Source organism: Giraffa tippelskirchi, chromosome 14 (assembly GCF_054371585.1).
Source record: "Giraffa tippelskirchi isolate mGirTip1 chromosome 14, T2T-mGirTip1v1.2.pri, whole genome shotgun sequence".
Lineage (NCBI taxonomy): Eukaryota > Metazoa > Chordata > Mammalia > Artiodactyla > Giraffidae > Giraffa > Giraffa tippelskirchi.
The window spans coordinates 45316650-45337036 of record NC_137288.1 but is presented as its reverse complement, the minus strand read 5'-3'; the positions used below and the strand labels follow the sequence as shown (position 1 = coordinate 45337036).

At 42.7% G+C, this 20387-nt stretch overlaps 1 protein-coding gene across 5 annotated transcripts in view; it reads left to right on the top strand.

Moving 5' to 3' along the window:
• The window catches only part of LAMA3 (laminin subunit alpha 3), a 257192-nt gene that overhangs the window by 92536 nt on the left and 144269 nt on the right, over nucleotides 1–20387 (top strand). For 3 of the 5 annotated variants that reach the window (XM_081563204.1, XM_081563207.1, XM_081563203.1), the window contains exons 12-18: nucleotides 2614–2748; nucleotides 8973–9110; nucleotides 16927–16973; nucleotides 17922–18021; nucleotides 18715–18767; nucleotides 19229–19334; nucleotides 20067–20166. In XM_081563204.1, the coding sequence (XP_081419330.1) occupies nucleotides 2614–2748; nucleotides 8973–9110; nucleotides 16927–16973; nucleotides 17922–18021; nucleotides 18715–18767; nucleotides 19229–19334; nucleotides 20067–20166 (679 nt within the window). The remainder of the gene's footprint in view (nucleotides 1–2613; nucleotides 2749–8972; nucleotides 9111–16926; nucleotides 16974–17921; nucleotides 18022–18714; nucleotides 18768–19228; nucleotides 19335–20066; nucleotides 20167–20387) is intronic. The other 2 variants (XM_081563208.1, XM_081563206.1) reach the window with 1 other exon arrangement.

The following is a 20387-nucleotide window of genomic DNA, read 5'->3' as shown; positions in this document are numbered from 1 at the left end:
ATTTACCCTGATCTTTTTTTCTTCATTATTGTAAAAAAAAAAAAGAAAAATTCTGCAACTCTGTTACCAACCTTTTACGTGAAAAAGGGCAAAGGGAAGGAGTGGGATTTAGCTAGCTCTTCAGATTATCTACTATTTTTAACCCTTGTAGAAAATCTTTCCAAAATGCATGAGACTTCTCTTCCTTGGGAAGTAGGGGTAACCCAGTCAAATCTTTGATCTACCTTAGGGACCTCAAGGGACCATGTTTCAGGTTTAGATGTTAACGTTCTTGATAGAAATGTAGATGCTTTACATACAATGGTTTGAATATGTATACTAATCTAGAACATACCTTGATCACGGCTTTTAAAATCAGTTATCAGCTTGTATCCTTCACATCATATAAAGCGCATGGGGCTTTAAAACCAGGCTGACCTGGGTTCACATTTCTACTTAGCTTTTCTGGCTGTGTGACCTTGGGCAAGTTAATTAACTTTTCTGAGCCTTTTTTCTCACCTATAAAATGCTTATCTTAACCGGACTCTTGCTTGACCTCATTATCTATCCATCCATAATGAAGTTGAGCAAGAGCCCTGTCTTTCTGAGACATACTTTATTGATTAAGACATCCTGTACATGGCAGCAGGTGTCCTGAGGTGAGCTCTCCCTAAGTGTTTAGTCTAATAGGTTTTTCCTTCATTTATTGCTGTCTTTCACTATCTATTTAGCCCCTAAGTTTAGTGGCTAAAAACAACATGGTTTATTTCTTGCAATCCTGTGGCTTGGCTGGGCAGTCTTTCTGCTGAACTTGCTGGAAGGTCCGCTGGGGACAGCTCAGTGTCTCTCTCCCTGGGGCCTTTTGTCCTCAAGGAGGTCAGACAGAGTACCCCCCACCCCCGGGGATCTCAGGGTTCCCAGAGCGTGAGAATGGAAGCCACAAAGCCTGTCATAAAGCCACAAAGCTACAAAACCTGGCCTCTGAAATCCCAGGACAGCGCTTTCCCCTTATTCTACGGGTCAAAGTCAGTCATGCGGCCAGTAAGTGATTTCAATCATTAAAGTGTGAAAGACAAACCCAAGTTAAGGCAGAGAGTGGGCAAGGGACGGGGGAGCTGCTGGTGCTGACTGGGTGGGGGAGGCTTTGCTGAGGTGGTGACTGCCCGCACAGAGAACTGAAGGATGAGAGGGAACACAGGAGGGGTGCTGCCCATGAGGACCGACCGGCCAGAGTGGAGATCCTGAGACGGACAGGAGCACGCTGTCTGCTGGGAGGGGCTGGTGCCGGCAGGCTTGAAACAACCCCAGTGAGGTCCCCCAGAGCCACATCTGGCTCTGATCAGGGCTGAATGGATGTTCATCTCTTTTCTTCTAAAAAATGGAGGTAGAAATATGTTTAACTCAAGATAGTCATTCAGTGGGAATCTATGAAGTTGAAATTTTACTAAATAAGGCTCACGTGTGTGTGTGTGCTCAGTCGCTCATTCGTGTCCAACTCTTTGCAACCCCATGGACTGTAGCCCACCAGGCTCCTCTGTCCATGGGGATTCTCCAGGCGAGAATACTGGAGTGGGTTGCCACGCCCTCCTCCAGGGGATCTTCCCAACACACGGGTCGAACCCAGGTCTCCCACATTACAGGTGGGTTCTTTACCATCTAAACCACCAGGGAAGCCCAAATAAGGCTCAGTTTGGGGGGAAAATTGTTCCCATGGTCATGGATGCTAAAAGATTACAGATACTTTGTAAACTAATGTCTGCCCTAGAGGTTCCTGAATGGCATCTCTGATCTTTCTTGGTGAGATGTCTTACTCCCTTTAAGATGAGTCTTTCTCAGTCTTCTGGGTTAGTACTGTATGTAAACCATTTATTATTCAGTCACTAAGTTGTGTCTGACTCTTTGCCACTCCATGAACTGCAGCACACCAGGCTTCCTTGTCCTTCACTGTCTCCCAGAGTTTGCTCAAACTCACCTCTGTTGAGTTGGTGATGCTATGTAATAGTCTTATCCTCTGCTGTCCCCTTCTCCTTTTGCCTTCAATCTTTCCCAGCATCAGTCTTTTCTAATGAGTTGGCTCTCTGTATCAGATAGCCAGAGTACTGGAGTTTCAGCTTCAACATCAGTCCTTCCAATGAATATTCAGGGTTGATTTCCTTCAGGATTGACTAGTTTGATCTCCTTGCAGTCCAGGGGACTCTCAAGAGTCTTCTCCAACACCACAGTTCAAAAGCATCAATCCTTTGGCCCTCATCCTTCTTTATGGTCCAACTCTCATATCTATCCATGGCTACTGGAAAAACCACAGCTTTGACTATATGCATGTTTGTTGGCAAAGTGATGTCTCTGCTTTTTAATACACTGTCTAGGTTTGTCATAATTTTCCTTCCAAGGAGCAAGCATCTTTTAATTTCGTGGCTGCAGTCACCATCTGCAGTGAATTTGGAGCCCAAGAAAATAAAACCTGCCATTGTTTCCACTTTTTCCCCCATCTATTTGCTTTGAAGTAATGGGACTGGATATAAACTATAGATAACTCAGAATCTGGGTTTCCATGGCAGACACCTGGGTGAAGGGAGAAACACACAAAGGGATGAAGGATGGAGAACCCCTCTGAACGTCTCTTCCTCTTCATAGGCTGTGACTGTAACCTGGAAGGAGTTCTCCCTGAAATCTGTGATGCTCAAGGGAGGTGCCTGTGCCGCCCTGGCGTGGGTGGCGCTCGGTGTGACGCCTGCCTCTCGGGGTTCTACTCCTTCCCTATTTGCCAAGGTAAGTGAGCAACATGAATATAGTGACTGTCAGTCCCCTGAGATAAGTTTCCTCCTAAGGAAATTCAGAGGCTCCTTTTGGCAGAACTGTGTGGCCTACCATTTAAATGAAAGAGCTGCTGGCTCATATATGTATGTAACACATGACTGTCCTCCTACCCCGGCCATGTCACCTCTCGTATTTTGTCTTTCAACCCTACCCTTCCTCCTCCCCAGGGGTCATACCCGTTGGCTCTGGGGAGGAGGTGGTACCTGAACAGTGTTTAGGAACCTGCCAGGCAGACCAGGGGGAGGAGGCTGGGGATTCCGAGAAGGAGGACAGCACATGCAAAACCACAGTCTCCTGCTTCTCCACTTGGTTGGTCTCTTAGTCTCCCATCCTAGTAAGAGTCACTCAAGGGGCTGGAGGGAGGGAGAGCGAGGAGTCTGGCCCAGGCCCTGGAGAACAATAGGTGTGCGGTCAGTGATGCATGTGTGCTAAGTTGCTTCAGTCGTGTCCAACTCTTTGCGACCCGATCTAGTAGACTGGCGTGCTCCTCTGTCCATGAGATTTTCCAGGCAAGAATACTGGAGTGGGTTGCCATTCCCTTCTCCAGGGGTATCTTCCTGACCCAGGGATTGAACCTGGGTCCTCCCCCATTGCAGGCATCCCTGGTGGCTAAGACAGTAAAGAATCTGCCTGCCGTGTGGGAGACTCAGGTTCGATCCCTGGGTCGGGAAGATCCCCTGGAGAAGGGAATGGCTCCCCACTCTTCTGAACTAAGGGCTTGAACCAAACCCATAAGATAAATCCCAAGTTAATTCAAGGTATCTTAACTCCAACATTTCATTATGTATCACAACGTAATAATAGAAATAACACACACAGTAAATGTAATATGCTTGAATCATCCCCAAACCATCCTCCCCTGCCCCAGCCTATGGAAAAATTATGTTCCATGAAACTGGTCCCTGGTGACAGAAAGGTTGGGGACTGCTGCTGTACATAATTTTAAGAGCCTGTAACCCCAATCCTGGCTGACCTCCCTGTATGCACAGATGTCTGTATGCCACATCCCCACTTGCTTTTCCTCCTCGTCCCTCGACCTGTCCTGGGCCTCTCTCTATCCTCTGTCCCGCTTCTCAGCCTTGGCCTCTTGGGCCACAGAAACCCTCACCAATCCCTGACCAGAGATTTGGATCACCTGGCAGATGGGAGGGTAAGGAAAGGAATGGGGTATCTTTACTTTCTGTGCCTTGACCTCCACCAGAGAAGTTCAGTATTAGGAGTTGGAACACCCAGTCTGTTTCCCGTTGAGACGTCAGTAGGAGTTGTTTGAATCATCCTAGAGGCAGATTCAGTACTAAGTTGACTCTGGTCTGGTGTGGTAACCTCATACTTGCAGGTATATTTTCTCCATGGAAGGACATCCCAAATAATGAAGTTTTAGAGCATGAGGTGGGGATGCTTACATTTCTAATTTAAGCTGTAGGCACCGAATGTCTCATTGACAAAATGAAGAAGAACTAGCAGGTGGGAGACGAGGTGGAGACCTTCCATTTCAAGGTCCATAAGGGGCCAATCTGGGCTTCCTTGCTGGATCAGACAGTAAAGAATCTGCCTGCAATGTGGGAGACCTGGGTTCGATCCCTGGATTGGGACGATCCCCTGGAGAAGGGTATGGGTATGCACTCCAGTATTCTTGCCTGGAGAATCCCATGGACAGAGGAGCCTGGCAAGCTACAGTCCATGGGGTCACAAAGAGTCAGACTTGACTGAGCGACTATACTTTGACTTTTTGGGGACCAATCCCAGAGGGGCTTGTGTTAGGAGCAGGCAAGGTTATGAACAGTGAAGATGAGGTCTGACAAAAAACAGGAGGAGAAAGATCAGGGCAGCCTCGTTCCTGGCGGCATGGAGAGGTGTGCCGCCAAGTTTGTTCTTCCAGATTTGAGCCATTAGGTTCTGGAAGCCTTTGGGATGCTCTCACATTCTGTTGCCAATGATCTCCTTTCTGTAGTACTAGCTTTTTCTAACAGCTTTTGTGATCTTTCAATTTTTTTTTCCGCCTTTGGGCTGTGTTGAAGCCAGTGGCTGAAGGCCAGACATGATGAAATCTGAATTTGGTCTAGCATCAAGGTCTGACCCAGTATTTCAATTTTCAATCTTTCTTAGATGAAGTTGGTTGCTTGACCCATGGAATTTTAGAATCGAACCAGTGTAGCCACAAATGCTACATCAGAGGGTCCAATATAGTCTAGCCAAAGAATGCTTGTGTGGCTTTGCTCTACGTTGCTTTAAAAATTTTTTTAAATCGTCTTAAAAAGAATCCTAAAACTCTTCCTAATAGTTCTTGCCAACTGCAGTCCAGCATTTATGTTTTGCATTAACTTAATTTGCTCCAGACTTTAAGCGCAAGGCTGTCTCCTTCTCATTTTATTTTGGATTCACTGAAGTGCTTGCAGTGTTCTTGATTGGAGCTGAAAGTCAGATCATAGATGTGAGGCCATGACGAGAATTGTCTCTGTGTATTTCAGTTTTATGTTTGTGTTGACGTCTGGCTCAGCACTTGACCTGCAACCGGAAAACACACGGAGGCTCTCTGTGAACTTGGTCCTTTGGCGGGGGAGGGCGGGAGGTATTGTTCCCTTTTCATCCTCTCCGTCCATCCTTCCTTCCTTCCTTCTTCTCCTTCTTGATTTTTCTTTTCCTCTTCCTTCCTCCTCCTGCTTTTTCCCTTGTGCAATTTGCTAAGTAGCTGCTAGTCAGCACTTAGAGCAGAGACCAGGAGGGTGGGAGTGTAGAGAATGGGGGCCTCCCATGGCTGGCACTGAAGCCTGTCACAGTGAAGCTGCCCCCAAACCTCAGTGTCCCGGGACCTGAACTGTCCCCATTGGAATTTGCCATAGTCTTTGGATTGTGGTTACAGGTAGTTCCTTAGAAAAGTCCTATATATATGTTACCAGTGCATGTCGAACCTCTTGCTACATGTCAGCTTATTCTCACAAATCAGACAAACTGGCCCTGGAAGGAGGCCAGATGCACCAGCGGATGGCAGGTGGCAGTGTAGGGGGAGGTTTCTAACCTGGAATGTCCCCGGGAGAGCCCTCTCCCAGCCTTTCCAAGGGGGAAAACCAAGTCCAGAAGGATGGGCCAAGTTCTGTGCAATTTTGCTTTCAACTGGCCCTTCGCTTTGCAGTTCAGTGTTTGTCTAGAACATTGAGGCAGTTGGAAGAAGCCTTGGGATTTTCTGTAGGTCTGATCAGTTAGCCAGAGAGGTGGAGGGTGTTCACTACGATGGAACTGAAATGCTGACTTTGTGGCTCTGATGGAGAAGGCGCCAGCCTGCTCTTCCAACAGAAGGAAGAGCTCCAAAGTCCTGGGCATCGAGAGCACCCCTGAAATAATAAGGAGCTCTCTTTTCCTCGCAATTTACGTGTCATCTGGCAGTGTTGCCTCACTCTGTGAGTTTATTCACTGACAGGGAAGAGGGTGGTGTTCCCCAGAGCAGTGCCTCACACAGCAGTGTTGCAAGATTCAACGAGAAAACACATATCAGTTGAACTACAGGGCTGGACCCGGAAAAGGATTTCAATAGTTGCTTATTCCTTCATTTAATAAATATCTTTTTGGCATGTCATAGAGACTAGGACCCTGTATGCAGGTCAAGAAACAATAGTTAGAACCGGACATGTAACAATGGACTGGTCCAAAATTGGGAAAGGAGTATGTCGAGGCTGTGTATTGTCATCCGGCTTATTTAACTTATATGCAGAGTACGTCAGGCGAAATGCCAGGCTGAATGAATCCCAAGCTGGAATCCAGATTGTTGGGAGAAATATCAACAACCTCAGATGTGCAGATGATACCACTCTAATGGGAGAAAGCAAAGAGGAGCTAAAGAGCCTCTTGATGAGGGTGAAAGAGGAGAGTGAGCGACAGAGGATGAGATGGTTGGATGGCATCATCCACTCGATGGATGTGAGTTTTAGCAAACTCCAGGAGACAGTGAAGGACAGGGAAGCCTGGCGTGCTGCAGTCCGTGGGGTTGCAAAGAGTTAGAAATGACTGAGAGAGTGAAAAACAACCAGAAAAAAGACCAGGACTGTGCTTGAGGCTGGCAGATTTGAGGGAAACACAGCAGACAGGCTCCCTGATTCCTTGTATTATTTAATAGCATCATTTTTTAAAATATTCTTTGAGAATCAAAGTATCTCAAAGCAGAAGCACAGTGAAGAGCAGATGAGAAGAAAAGATTCCAGAAACTCATGAGGACCTGTATCAAAGCAACGAGGAGATTTAAAACATTTACAAAGCCTTGTGGGATTTCCAAGAGTGGGAAATAGGCTGCCAGTGTTGGGGTTTGGGTTTGGGATCTGGCAGCTTTCATCAATAAGCTGGATAGAAACCCAAAGTGTGATGCCAGATTGAGTCATTCACGATTTAAAATAATGTACCTGCGTTTATGGCCGTGTCTTTGTTTTCACCTCTAGAGTGTATCTGCATCTTCTGAGGCTCCCTAGACAGCCCCTCTGGTCCTGGGAGGAGTCAGTGTTAATTTCACCCATGTGATGCTGGCTAGAGCTGTGTCCTCTGTTGCTCCAGGCTCCTGTTGCTGCTCCAACTGCCAGCATGAGTGTTTGCTCTCTGCATTCCTTTCCTTAAAGGAAGAAGAGCAGAGAGGACCTGTGTCAGGGATCTCCAAAGGGACAGAACCCATAAGATGTATGTCTGTACAGTAAATCCCCCACCTGTGAACAAGTTCCGGCTCTAGAGCGCGTTCATTCGTCCAACAAAGTAAGCCTAGGTACCCCACTGACACAGTTGGTTATATAGTACTGTATTCTGTGTGCTTAGTTGCTCAGTTGTGTCTGACTCTTTGTGCCCCCATGACTGTAGCCCGCCAGGCTCCTCTGTCCATGGGGATTCTCCAGGCAAGAATACTGGAGTGGGTTGCCATGCTCTCCTCAGGGGATCTTCCCAACCCAGGGATCAAACCCAGGTCTCCCACATTGCAGGCAGATTCTTTACCATCTGAGCCACCAGGGAAGCCCCCGTACCATACTGTAATAGGTTTATAATACTTTTCACACCAAGAATACATAAAAAACAAACATGAAAAATAAAGAAAGCACTTTTAACCTTATAGTACTGTACCTTGAAAAGTACAGTAGTACAGTACAAGGGCTGGCATACAGGGGCTGACACCACCTGAACAGGCAAGAAGAGTTACTGACTGGGGGAGGGAGAGGAGGTGGGAGATGGTAGAGCTGAAGGATCGTCAGCAATAGGAGATGGAGGGCAGGCTGCAGTTTCACTTGTGCCTGTCATTGGAGGAACACACATTTGCATCTTTGAAAGCTTGCAACTTGAGGGTTTGTATGTAAGGGACCTACTATATCTATAGATATAGATAGATGTAGATATAGGTAGATTTATTTTAAGGAATCAGCGCAGGTGTTTGTGGGGCTGGTACATCTAAAATCTGCAGGGCAGACCATCAGGCTGGAAACCCAAGGAGGGAAGGGGGAGTTGATGCTGCAGCTGGTGTCCACAGGCCGTCTGGAGGCGAAATTCCTTCTTCCTCCCGAACCTCATGCTTTTCTCGTATGGCCTTCAACTGATGGGATGAGGCCCACCCAGACTGTGTAGAGTAACCTGCTTTACTCGAGGTCAGCATACTTACATGTTCGCCACATCTAACAAAGCACCTTTTTAGCCGTACCTGGACTGGTGTTGAGCTAACATCTGAGCCCTACAGCCTAGGCAACATGTAAGCATAAACCACCCCAGAGCCCAAGAACATTTCCTCAGTTGTCTGCCCCTGGGTAGGGACCTGATCTCTGCAGACAGGCCTGGAGGGAATGTGGGGCCTCGGAGGATGCCAGCCCGGATAGTTGAAGAGCTGAGTCCTTGTCCTGCTGTCTGACGTGAGCTGGCTGAGCGACACTAGGCCTGTTTCTTCTTCTCTCTTATGTTTGGTTTCTTAGGACCATGTCACTAATTCTCTAGTCCCTCTCCTGGAGTTCCACCCCACTGGGCTCTTATCAAGTAGATGCTAATATAATTCCCACTTAAAAAAGGGGAAACTGTGGTTTAGAGCAACAGAGCGAACTGTTTCAGGTTCCAAGTCTGATTAGAGGTGAAGCTGGAACTGCCTTTGAGTCTTTCGGGCCCCACCTCCGTACTCTCACGCGGGTCCCAGGTGCCCCTGCCGTGGGTCTGACCGAGGTCTTTTCATCCAGCCTGCCAGTGTTCAGCCCTTGGGTCCTACCAGACAGCCTGCCACCCAGTGACTGGACAGTGCGAGTGCCGGCCGGGGATCACGGGCCAGCGGTGTGACAGGTGTCTCTCAGGCGCCTCTGATTTCCCCCACTGCCAAGGTAGGGCAGACCGCAGATGGCTGGAGGGTGGGCTCCTCTCCACCTGTGTGTGTGGCCAGCCTCCCAGAGAAGCCTGCAAAGCTGCCAGACCCACTGCTGGTCACTGCTTCACTTTTTTTTTTTTTTTTTAAATAAATTTATTTATTTTAGTTGGGGGCTAATTACTTTACAATATTGTAATAGTTTTTGCCATACATTGACATGAATCAGCCATGGGTTTACATGTGTTCCCCTTCCTGGACCCCCCACCCACCTCCCTCCCCATCCCATCCCTCTGGGTCATCCCATTGCCCCGACCCTGAGCCCTTGTCTCATGCATCGAACATGGAATGGTGTTCTGTTTCACATACGATAATATACATGTTTCAATGCTATTCTCCCAGAACGTCCCACCCTCACCTTCTCCCTCAGAGTCCATAAAATTGTTCCATGCATCTGTGTCTCTTATTCTGACTCGAATATAGGGTTATCGTTACCATCTTTCAAATTCCATATATATGCATTAGTATACTGTATTGTTGTTTTTCTTTCTGGCTTACTTCACTCTGTATAATGGGCTCCAGTTTCATCCATCTCAGTAGAACCGATTCAAATGTATTTTTTTTAATGGCTGAGTAATATTCCATCGTGTATATGTACCACAGCTTCCTTATCCATTCGTCTGCTGATGGACATCTAGGTTGCTTCCATGTCCTGGCTATTGTAAACAGTGCTGCGATGAACACTGGGGTACACGTGTCTCTTTCAATTCTGGTTTCCTCAGTGTATATGCCCAGCAGTGGGATTGCTGGGTCATATGGCAGTTCTATTCCCAGTTTTTTAAGGAATCTCCACACTGTTCTCCATAGTGGCTGTACTAGTTTGCATTCCCACCAACAGTGTAAGAGGGTTCCCTTTTCTCCACACCCTCTCCAGCATTTATTGCTTGTAAACTTTTGGATAGCAGCCATTCTGACTGGTGTGAAATGATACCTCAGTGAGGTTTTGATTTGCATTTCTCTAATAATGAGTGATGTTGAGCATCTTTTCATGTGTTTGTTAGCCATCTGTATGTCTTCTTTAGAGAAATGTCTGTTTAGTTCTTTGGCCCATTTTTTGATTGGGTCGTTTATTTTTCTGGAATTCAGCTGCAGAAGTTGCTTGTATATTTTTGAGATTAATTGTTTGTCTGTTGCTTCATTTGCTATTATTTTCTCCCATTCTGAAGGCTGTCTTTTCACCTTGCTTATAGTTTCCTTTGTTGTGCAAAAGCTTTTAATTTTAATTAGGTCCCATTTGTTTATTTTTGCTTTTATTTCCAATATTCTGGGAGGTGGGTCATGGAGGATCCTGCTGTGATTTATGTCGGAGAGTGTTTTGCCTATGTTTTCCTCTAGGAGTTTTATAGTTTCTGGTCTTACGTTTAGATCTTTAATCCATTTTGAGTTTATTTTTGTGTACGGTGTTAGGAAGTGTTCTAGTTTCATTCTTTTACAAGTGGTTGACCAGTTTTCCCAGCACCACTTGTTAAAGAGATTGTCTTTTCTCCATTGTATATTCTTGCCTCCTTTGTCGAAGATAAGGTGTCCATATGTGCGTGGGTTTATCTCTGGGCTTTCTATTTTGTTCCATTGATCTATATTTCTATCTTTGTGCCAGTACCATACTGTCTTGATGACTGTGGCTTTGTAGTAGAGCCTGAAGTCAGGCAGGTTGATTCCTCCAGTTCCATTCTTCATCCTCAAGATTGCTTTGGCTATTCGAGGTTTCTTATATTTCCATACAAATTGTGAGATGATTTGTTCTAGTTCTGTGAAAAATACCATTGGTAGCTTGATAGGGATTGCATTGAATCTATAGATTGCTTTGGGTAGTATACTCATTTTCACTATATTTATTCTTCCAATCCATGAACACGGTATATTTCTCCATCTGTTTGTGTCCTCTTTGATTTCTTTCATCAGTGTTTTATAGTTTTCTATATATAAGTCTTTTGTTTCTTTAGGTAGATATATTCCTAAGTATTTTATTCTTTTTGTTGCAATGGTGAATGGTATTGTTTCCTTAATTTCTCTTTCTGTTTTCTCATTATTGGAGTATAGAAATGCAAGGGATTTCTGTGTGTTAATTTTATATCCTGCAACTTTACTATATTCATTGATCAACTCTAGTAATTTTCTAGTAGAATCTTTAGGGTTTTCTATGTAGAGGATCATGTCATCTGCAAACAGTGAGAGTTTTACTTCTTCTTTTCCTATCTGTATTCCTTTTATTTCTTTTTCAGCTCTGATTGCTGTGGCCAAAACTTCCAAAACTATGTTGAATAGTAGTGGTGAGAGTGGGCATCCTTGCCTTGTTCCTGACTTTAGGGGAAATGCTTTCAATTTTTCACCGTTGAGGATAATGTTTGCTGTGGGTTTGTCATATATAGCTTTTATTATGTTGAGATATGTTCCTTCTATTCCTGCTTTCTGGAGGGTTTTTATCATAAATGGATGCTGAATTTTGTCAAAGGCTTTTTCTGCATCTATTGAGATAACCATATGGTTTTTTTCTTTCAATTAGTTAATGTGGTGTATTACATTGATTGATTTGCGGATGTTAAAAAAACCTTGCATTCCTGGGATAAAGCCCACTTGGTCATGATGTATGATCTTTTTAATATGTTGTTGGATTCTGTTTGCTAGAATTTTATTAAGGATTTTTGCATCTATGTTCATCAGTGATATTGGCCTGTAGTTTTCCTTTTTTGTGACATCTTTGTCTGGTTTTGGAATTAGGGTGATGGTGGCCTCATAGAATGAGTTTGGAAGTTTACCATCTTCTGCAATTTTCTGGAAGAGTTTGAGTAGGATAGGTGTTAGCTCTTCTCTAAATTTTTGGTAGAATTCCGCTGTGAAGCCGTCTGGTCCTGGGCTTTTGTTTGCTGGAAGATTTCTGATTACAGTTTCGATTTCTGTGCTTGTGATGGGTCTGTTAAGATCTTCTATTTCTTCCTGGTTCAGTTTTGGAAAGTTATACTTTTCTAAGAATTTGTCCATTTCTTCCAAGTTGTCCATTTTATTGGCATATAGCTGTTGGTAGTAGTCTCTTATGATCCTTTGTATTTCTGTGGAGTCTGTTGTGATCTCTCCATTTTCATTTCTAATTTTGTTGATCTGATTCTTCTCCCGTTGTTTCTTGATGAGTCTGGCTAACGGCTTGTCAATTTTGTTTATCTTCTCGAAAAACCAGCTTTTAGTTTTGTTGATTTTTGCTATGGTCTCTTTTGTTTCTTTTGCATTTATTTCTGCCCTAATTTTTAAGATTTCTTTCCTTCTACTGACACTGGGGTTTTTCATTTCTTCCTTCTCTAGTTGCTTTAGGTGTAGAGTTAGTTGATTTATTTGATTTTTTTCTTGTTTCTTGAGGTACGCCTGTATTGCTATGAACCTTCCCCTTAGTATTGCTTTTACAGTGTCCCATAGGTTTTGGGTTGTTGTGTTTTCATTTTCATTCGTTTCTATGCATAATTTGATTTCTTTTTTGATTTCTTCTGTGATTTGTTGGTTATTCAGAAGCGTGTTGTTTAGCCTCCATATGTTGGAATTTTTAATAGTTTTTTTCCTGTAATTGAGGTCACTGCTTCACTTTTGACCCTAATCTGCCTGGTTCTTCCCCTTGTAACATGAGCTTGACTAAGGCAAGAAATTAATTAATTTTAGACATAATTTTAGTACAGGTGGAGAGCAAGGGGGCTGTGATAATGAAAGAAGTAAGTCTTGGTTAACTAAAAAATGTACTTACAAATTCCATAACAGCTAATCGTTAGTGTGTTAGTCGCTCAGTCGTGTCCATGACTCTGGACTGTAGCCTACCAGGCTCCTCTGTCCATGGAATTCTTCAGGCAAGAACACTGGAGTGGATTGTCATGCCCTTCTCTAGGGGGATCTACCCTCAAACTCCAGTCTCCTATAATACAGGCAGATTCTTTACCTTCTGAGCCAGCAGGGAAGCCCAGCATCCAATTGGACAATTAAAAAAAAAACCAAAAAACACTCTTTGTATAATACTGCCCTCTTCTGGATAATTCTAAGGATGTTCAAATCCTAGACTCCTTTCCCCAGTCTCCTTTTTGTCATTTAGAAATGAACTTTTATTTTTGTGTATGGTGTTAGGAAGTGTCCTAGTTTCATTCTTTTACAAGTGGTTGACCAGTTTTCCCCAGTTTTCCCCGCACCACTTGTTAAAGAGATTGTCTTTTCTCCATTGTATATTCTTGCCTCCTTTGTTGAAGATAAGGTGTCCATAGGTGCGTGGGTTTATCTCTGGGCTTTCTATTTTGTTCCATTGATCTATATTTCTGTCTTTGTGCCAGTATCATATTGTCTTCATGACTGTGGCTTTGTAGTAGAGCCTGAAGTCAGGCAGGTTGATTCCTCCAGTTCCATTCTTCTTCCTCAAGATTGCTTTGGCTATTTGAGGTTTCTTATATTTCCATACAAATTGTGAGATGATTTGTTCTAGTTCTGTGAAAAATACCATTGGTAGCTTGATAGGGATTGCATTGAATCTATAGATTGCTTTGGGTAGTATACTCATTTTCACTATATTAATTCTTCCAACCCATGAACACGGTATATTTCTCCATCTGTTTGTGTCCTCTTTGATTTCTTTCATCAGTGTTTTATAGTTTTCTATATATAAGTCTTTTGTTTCTTTAGGTAGATATATTCCTAAGTATTTTATTCTTTTTGTTGCAATGGTGAATGGTGTTGTTTCCTTAATTTCTCTTTCTGTTTTCTCATTATTGGAGTATAGGAATACAAGGGATTTCTGTGTGTTAATTTTATATCCTGCAACTTTACTATATTCATTGATTAGCTCTAGTAATTTTCTAGTAGAATCTTTAGGGTTTTCTATGTAGAGGATCATGTCATCTGCAAACAGTGAGAGTTTTACTTCTTCTTTTCCTATCTGTATTCCTTTTATTTCTTTTTCCGCTCTGATTGCTGTGGCCAAAATTTCCAAAACTATGTTGAATAGTAGTGGTGAAAGTGGGCATCCTTGCCTTGTTCCTGACTTTAGGGGAAATGCTTTCAATTTTTCACCGTTGAGGATAATGTTTGCTGTGGGTTTGTCATATATAGCTTTTATTATGTTGAGGTATGTTCCTTCTATTCCTGCTTTCTGGAGGGTTTTTATCATAAATGGGTGCTGAATTTTGTCAAAGGCTTTTTCTGCATCTATTGAGATAACCATATGGTTTTTATCTTTCAATTAGTTAATGTGGTGTATTACATTGATTGATTTGCGGATGTTAAAAAAACCTTGCATTCCTGGGATAAAGCCCACTTGGTCATGATGTATGATCTTTTTAATATGATGTTGGATTCTGTTTGCAAGAATTTTATTAAGGATTTTTGCATCTATGTTCATCAGTGATATTGGCCTGTAGTTTTCCTTTTTTGTGACATCTTTGTCTGGTTTTGGAATTAGGGTGATGGTGGCCTCATAGAATGAGTTTGGAAGTTTACCATCTTCTGCAATTTTCTGGAAGAGTTTGAGTAGGATAGGTGTTAGCTCTTCTCTAAATTTTTGGTAGAATTCCGCTGTGAAGCCGTCTGGTCCTGGGCTTTTGTTTGCTGGAAGATTTCTGATTACAGTTTCGATTTCCGTGCTTGTGATGGGTCTGTTAAGATCTTCTATTTCTTCCTGGTTCAGTTTTGGAAAGTTATACTTTTCTAAGAATTTGTCCATTTCTTCCAAGTTGTCCATTTTATTGGCATATAGCTGTTGGTAGTAGTCTCTTATGATCCTTTGTATTTCTGTGGAGTCTGTTGTGATCTCTCCATTTTCATTTCTAATTTGGTTGATCTGATTCTTCTCCCTGTGTTTCTTGATGAGTCTGGCTAATGGCTTGTCAATTTTGTTTATCTTCTCGAAAAACCAGCTTTTAGTTTTGTTGATTTTTGCTATGGTCTCTTTTGTTTCTTTTGCATTTATTTCTGCCCTAATTTTTAAGATTTCTTTCCTTCTACTGACCCTGGGGTTCTTCCTTTCTTCCTTCTCTAGTTGCTTTAGGTGTAGAGTTAGTTGATTTATTTGATTTTTTTCTTGTTTCTTGAGGTACGCCTGTATTGCTATGAACCTTCCCCTAGCATTGTTTTTACACAAAAATAAACTCAAAATGGATTAAAGATCTAAACGTAAGACCAGAAACTATAAAACTCCTAGAGGAAAACATAGGCAAAACACTCTCCGACATAAATCACAGCAGGATCCTCCATGACCCACCTCCCAGAATATTGGAAATAAAGGCAAAAATAAACAAATGGGACCTAATTAAAATTAAAAGCTTTTGCACAACAAAGGAAACTATAAGCAACGTGAAAAGACAGCCTTCAGAATGAGAGAAAATAATAGCAAACGAAGCAACAGACAAACAATTAATCTCAAAAATATACAAGCAACTTCTGCAGCTGAATTCCAGAAAAATAAACGACCCAATCAAAAAATGGGCCAAAGAACTAAACAGACATTTCTCCAAAGAAGACATACAGATGGCCAACAAACACGTGAAAAGATGTTCAACATCACTCATTATTAGAGAAATGCAAATCAAAACCACAATGAGGTATCATTTCACACCAGTCAGAATGGCTGCTATCCAAAAGTCTACAAGCAATAAATGCTGGAGAGGGTGTGGAGAAAAGGGAACCCTCTTACACTGTTGGTGGGAATGCAAACTAGTACAGCCACTATGGAGAACAGTGTGGAGATTCCTTAAAAAACTGGGAATAGAACTGCCATATGACCCAGCAATCCCACTGCTAGGCATATACACCGAGGAAACCAGAATTGAAAGAGACGCGTGTACCCCAATGTTCATCGCAGCACTGTTTACAATAGCCAGGACATGGAAGCAACCTAGATGTCCATCAGCAGACGAATGGATAAGGAAGCTGTGGTACATATACACAATGGAATATTACTCAGCCATTAAAAAAAATACATTTGAATTGGTTCTATTGAGATGGATGAAACTGGAGCCCATTATACAGAGTGAAGTAAGCCAGAAAGAAAAACGCCAATACAGTATACTAATGCATATATATGGAATTTGAAAGATGGTAACGATAACCCTATATGCGAGACAGAATAAGAGACACAGATGCATAGAACAGTCTTATGGACTCTGAGGGAGAAGGTGAGGGTGGGACGTTCTGGGAGAATAGCATTGAAACATGTATATTATCATATGTGAAAGAGAACACCATTCCATGTTCGATGCATGAGACAAAGGCTCAGGGTCGGGGCAATGGGATGACCCAGAGGGATGGGATGGGGAGGGAGGTGGGTGGGGGGTCCAGGAAGGGGAACACATGTAAACCCATGGCTGATTCATGTCAATGTATGGCAAAAACTATTACAATATTGTTAAGTAATTAGCCCCCAACTGAAATAAATAAATTTATTTAAAAAAAAAAAAAAAGAAATGAACTTTTAGGAGGAGGCGGGGAAGAGAGTCGTTCAGTGTCCAAAAGGGTGATTTGGGGAGTAAGGACCGTGAAAGCTGTTAGAGGTGTCTTTTTCTGAATTACTGAGTTGGCCCAGAAGTTCTTTTGGGTTTTACCATAAGATGTTACAGAAAAATGCAAATGAACTTTTTGGCCAACTGAATACATGCAAAGTCCTTGCCACCCATCTATCAAAAAATATAAATATAGATGCGCTAGTTTTAAAAACAAGGAAAACTTAAAAAAAAACAACCTCAAAACATCAAAACAAAGGGACAAATGAACATTAAAACCCCAGACATTTCTACACCATGTAACTATTTATACATCATATCCAGGCTCCAGCAATGTCTGTGACCCAGCCGGAACTCTGGACTCCAGTTTGGTAAGTAGAAGATTGTTAAAGGGTTGCAGTTCTAACTATTATCCTGATATTTATTTGAGACTGACACATTTGTGAGCTTCCTGAATTAAACGTAAATTAAAATAAGACCTGAAGCTGAATTGCTTGAAGAGGGTCTTGCTCTTTTTCAAAGTACGTATATGATATTGTAATTTCTTTTGGTCAAAAACAAAAGAATATGGTTTATTTAAACTTTTTGTAGAATTGTAGAGTCCTAGTGTTCCTCTGAAGGCATTGCCTCCCTAGAGACCTGCACATAAGCCTGACATATGTGTTTTAAAATTAAGAAAATCAAAGCCCAGTAAACGTTTAATTAAGCTGTCTGTGTACAGAGTAATTGTAGTCTACTTGATGTTACTCCAAGCACAGTGCTGTGGCATTCTGATTCATTTTCTAAGCACTTTAGAAATTATCTATCTTCTTAGCCTCAGAGCCTGCAAAAGCTGGAACTCCAGGCTCTGGAGGGAAAGTGGGAGAAAGTTCTCTGTCCTCACTGTGGGACTCGATGATGTTTAAGCAAGGAGGTGACTCTTGCACATTATAAACATGCTTGCAGATAAATCTAATTTTCTACTCAATCTCAGCAAATTAAATGTTCAGATATTTTCCATTTAGATTTATATCCCCGGCGTAACAGAATCCACAGATAATGACAGTGTTGTAAATAAGAATCATTAAAATTTTTTCTTATTCTGAATTTTCCAATTTTGTTTTAAGCACATATATGGATTCTGTGTATAACAAATCAGTAAATAGTAAAACAAAAGCTATTAGCAGATTGTTAAAATCATCCCAGTACTTTCACTCCCCCTGAATATACTTAATTTACTTTTCATGACTGAAATATATTTCTGTGACCAGATTTGCTTAGAATGCTTGTTTGGGAACCTCTTCATTCTAAGCTGTCAGATGATTAATTTTCTTTTAAAGGGCCATTGCCAATGCAAGCTTCATGTTGAAAGTCCTTCATGTAGCATCTGCAAACCATTATATTGGAATCTGGCCAAAGAAAACCCCGATGGATGTTCAGGTAAGGTTTCCTATGTTCAGTGTTTTTAATACAGTGAAACTTCCTCTTAATTTTCTCTACCTCAGTGACTCAACTGACAAAAGAGCTATTGATTTAATCCATTCAGTTTGTTTGAAATTCTGTATAAATGTTTTGATGTCTCACCCCCCGACTTTTGGCAGAACTTCTACCGTTTTCGAAATCTCAGCAAGGGATTTATATCCTGTTTCCATATGTATCATGTTGTTTGTGATGGCAGCTGCTTGATAAATGGTTTTTCCGCCTTGTTTTTATAATCCACACTTTCTGGTTTCATTTTATTTTCATTTTTTGTTTAGATGGAAGCCAGGATAGAACTGAAAAACACCAAGCTAACGATAGCTCAGTGGAGTGAATATTTTTCAATAGGGTATATTTTCATGTAAGCATATCAGTAATAACCTTGACCTTAGATTCCATTAAAAATCCCATGACATTTATGAGTGGTCATAAACAAATCAGTACTTCTTGTAGGTAGATGGTATTGATCCAATTGTTAGGTTCTGCTGAGCCCAGGAAGCAATCCAGTTTTAGGCCTGACGGATGCAAACTGGAATTCTGTTGGAGCATGCTGGAAAGTGATTGCACCTGTATTATTACTAGTGTGTCCTGTACCTAGAGGCAAAACTGGCCTTTGTGTAACCTTGGTCCAAGAATGCTCTCTTCTCTTCTCAGAATGCCGATGCCACCCGGCGGGAACCATGAGCGGAATTGGAGAGTGTGGGCAGGTAATGTGGGCCAGTTTTTCCTGGGATGCTGGTAGAATATAATAACAGTTAATTGTGGGATTTCTGCAGGAGGGGGTTAGTACCTCTGTAATTGCATAGCATGTGGCCATCTTCATGGGAGTTTTCAGATCCCGGCTACCCTGCTTCATAGGACAAAACAAGCCAGTTTGAAATCTTGAAGATTAGCAAATTCTATTAAAAGGGAGTGAAAGTCACTCAGTTGTGTCCAACTCTTTGCTACCCCATGGACTGTAGCCCACCAAGCTCCTTTGTCCATGGGATTTCCCAGGCAAGAATACTGGAATGGGCTGACATTCCCTTCTCCACGGGATCTTCTTGACCCAGGAATTAAACCTGGGTCTCCTGCATTGCAGGTGGATTCTTTACCATCTGAGCCACCAGGAAAGCCCAGCAAATTCTGTAATCTCACCAAATTTTGTCATATACTCATTGTTCTGCAGCTAGATGGTGACTGTCATTGTAAGTCCCATGTTGGTGGCGATTCCTGTGACACATGTGAAGATGGATATTTTGCTTTGGAAAAGAGCAATTACTTTGGGTGTCAAGGTAAATTAACCCAGGGGTTCCTGTGTAAGGCAGAAAGGTTGATGGGCGAAGACAGTCAGAGTAACCTTGCTTCTGAGTTCACTGTCTTCTTGCTGACTTTCTGATAGAATGGGACTGAAATGTTCTGTCTAGGGAAATTGGCCAAAATTCCCTTAAGACGAGTAGTAAATTTAAATTTCAGCCAGAGCCGCTTCCCCTTGTCTTCTACCAGCACACTGTTGGGTCAATTATAAAAAATCATAATTGGGGTGCGGAGAAGCCCTGGGGGAGATGTAAATAACATCAAGACTTAGTCATTTTAAAGATAAATTTGAAATATTAAAAAAGTTCACACAAGATAATATACCATGTTAATTAATACAATTGCAGGAGTGGTCACCCCACAAGGCTACTCTGATATCTTTCAAGCAGCCTCTCCTTAGCACCTACTGTTTACAATATACTGTGTTGTGAAGTTGTGTTTAGCTCCTGGGCTGCTGTCACCTTACGTGGTACAGCAGGGTTGGAAGTGGCCTACCAGTGCATCTCTGCTTTTCAGGTGGACTCTTGGGGCGGGGCATGCCATCTTACTCTGGGATTTTCCTACAAATTTCAAATACCTCCTGGTTGTAAGATGCGCCCGGGGAAAGAAGGCAACCTGGGCTTCCTGGTTTCCACTCCTCATAGAGGGAGGGAAGGCCTCCAGCCTGGAGATGTTGTGATGGGTGACCCCAGCCGTTTCCTGACTCTCAGGGTGTCGGTGTGACATCGGTGGAGCCATCACCCCTGTATGCAGCGGGCCCTCCGGAGTCTGCCAGTGCCGAGAGCACGTCATGGGGAAGGCCTGCCAGTGGTGAGTCCTCAGGGAGATGCCTTTGTGTTGTGATGTTGTGAAGTCTTTCTCAGAGTCCCATCTGTGCTGATGGTCCTGGGGAGAGAGAAGCAGTCCCATGGTGAGAGCGCAGGAAATGAAGCTGTGCTGTCATTTGCAGTCTAGACACTCGTCTGTGAGTCCAATTAAAGCAGGAGGTAAAGAGACTTCCCTGGTGGTCCAGTGGTTACGACTTCGCCTTC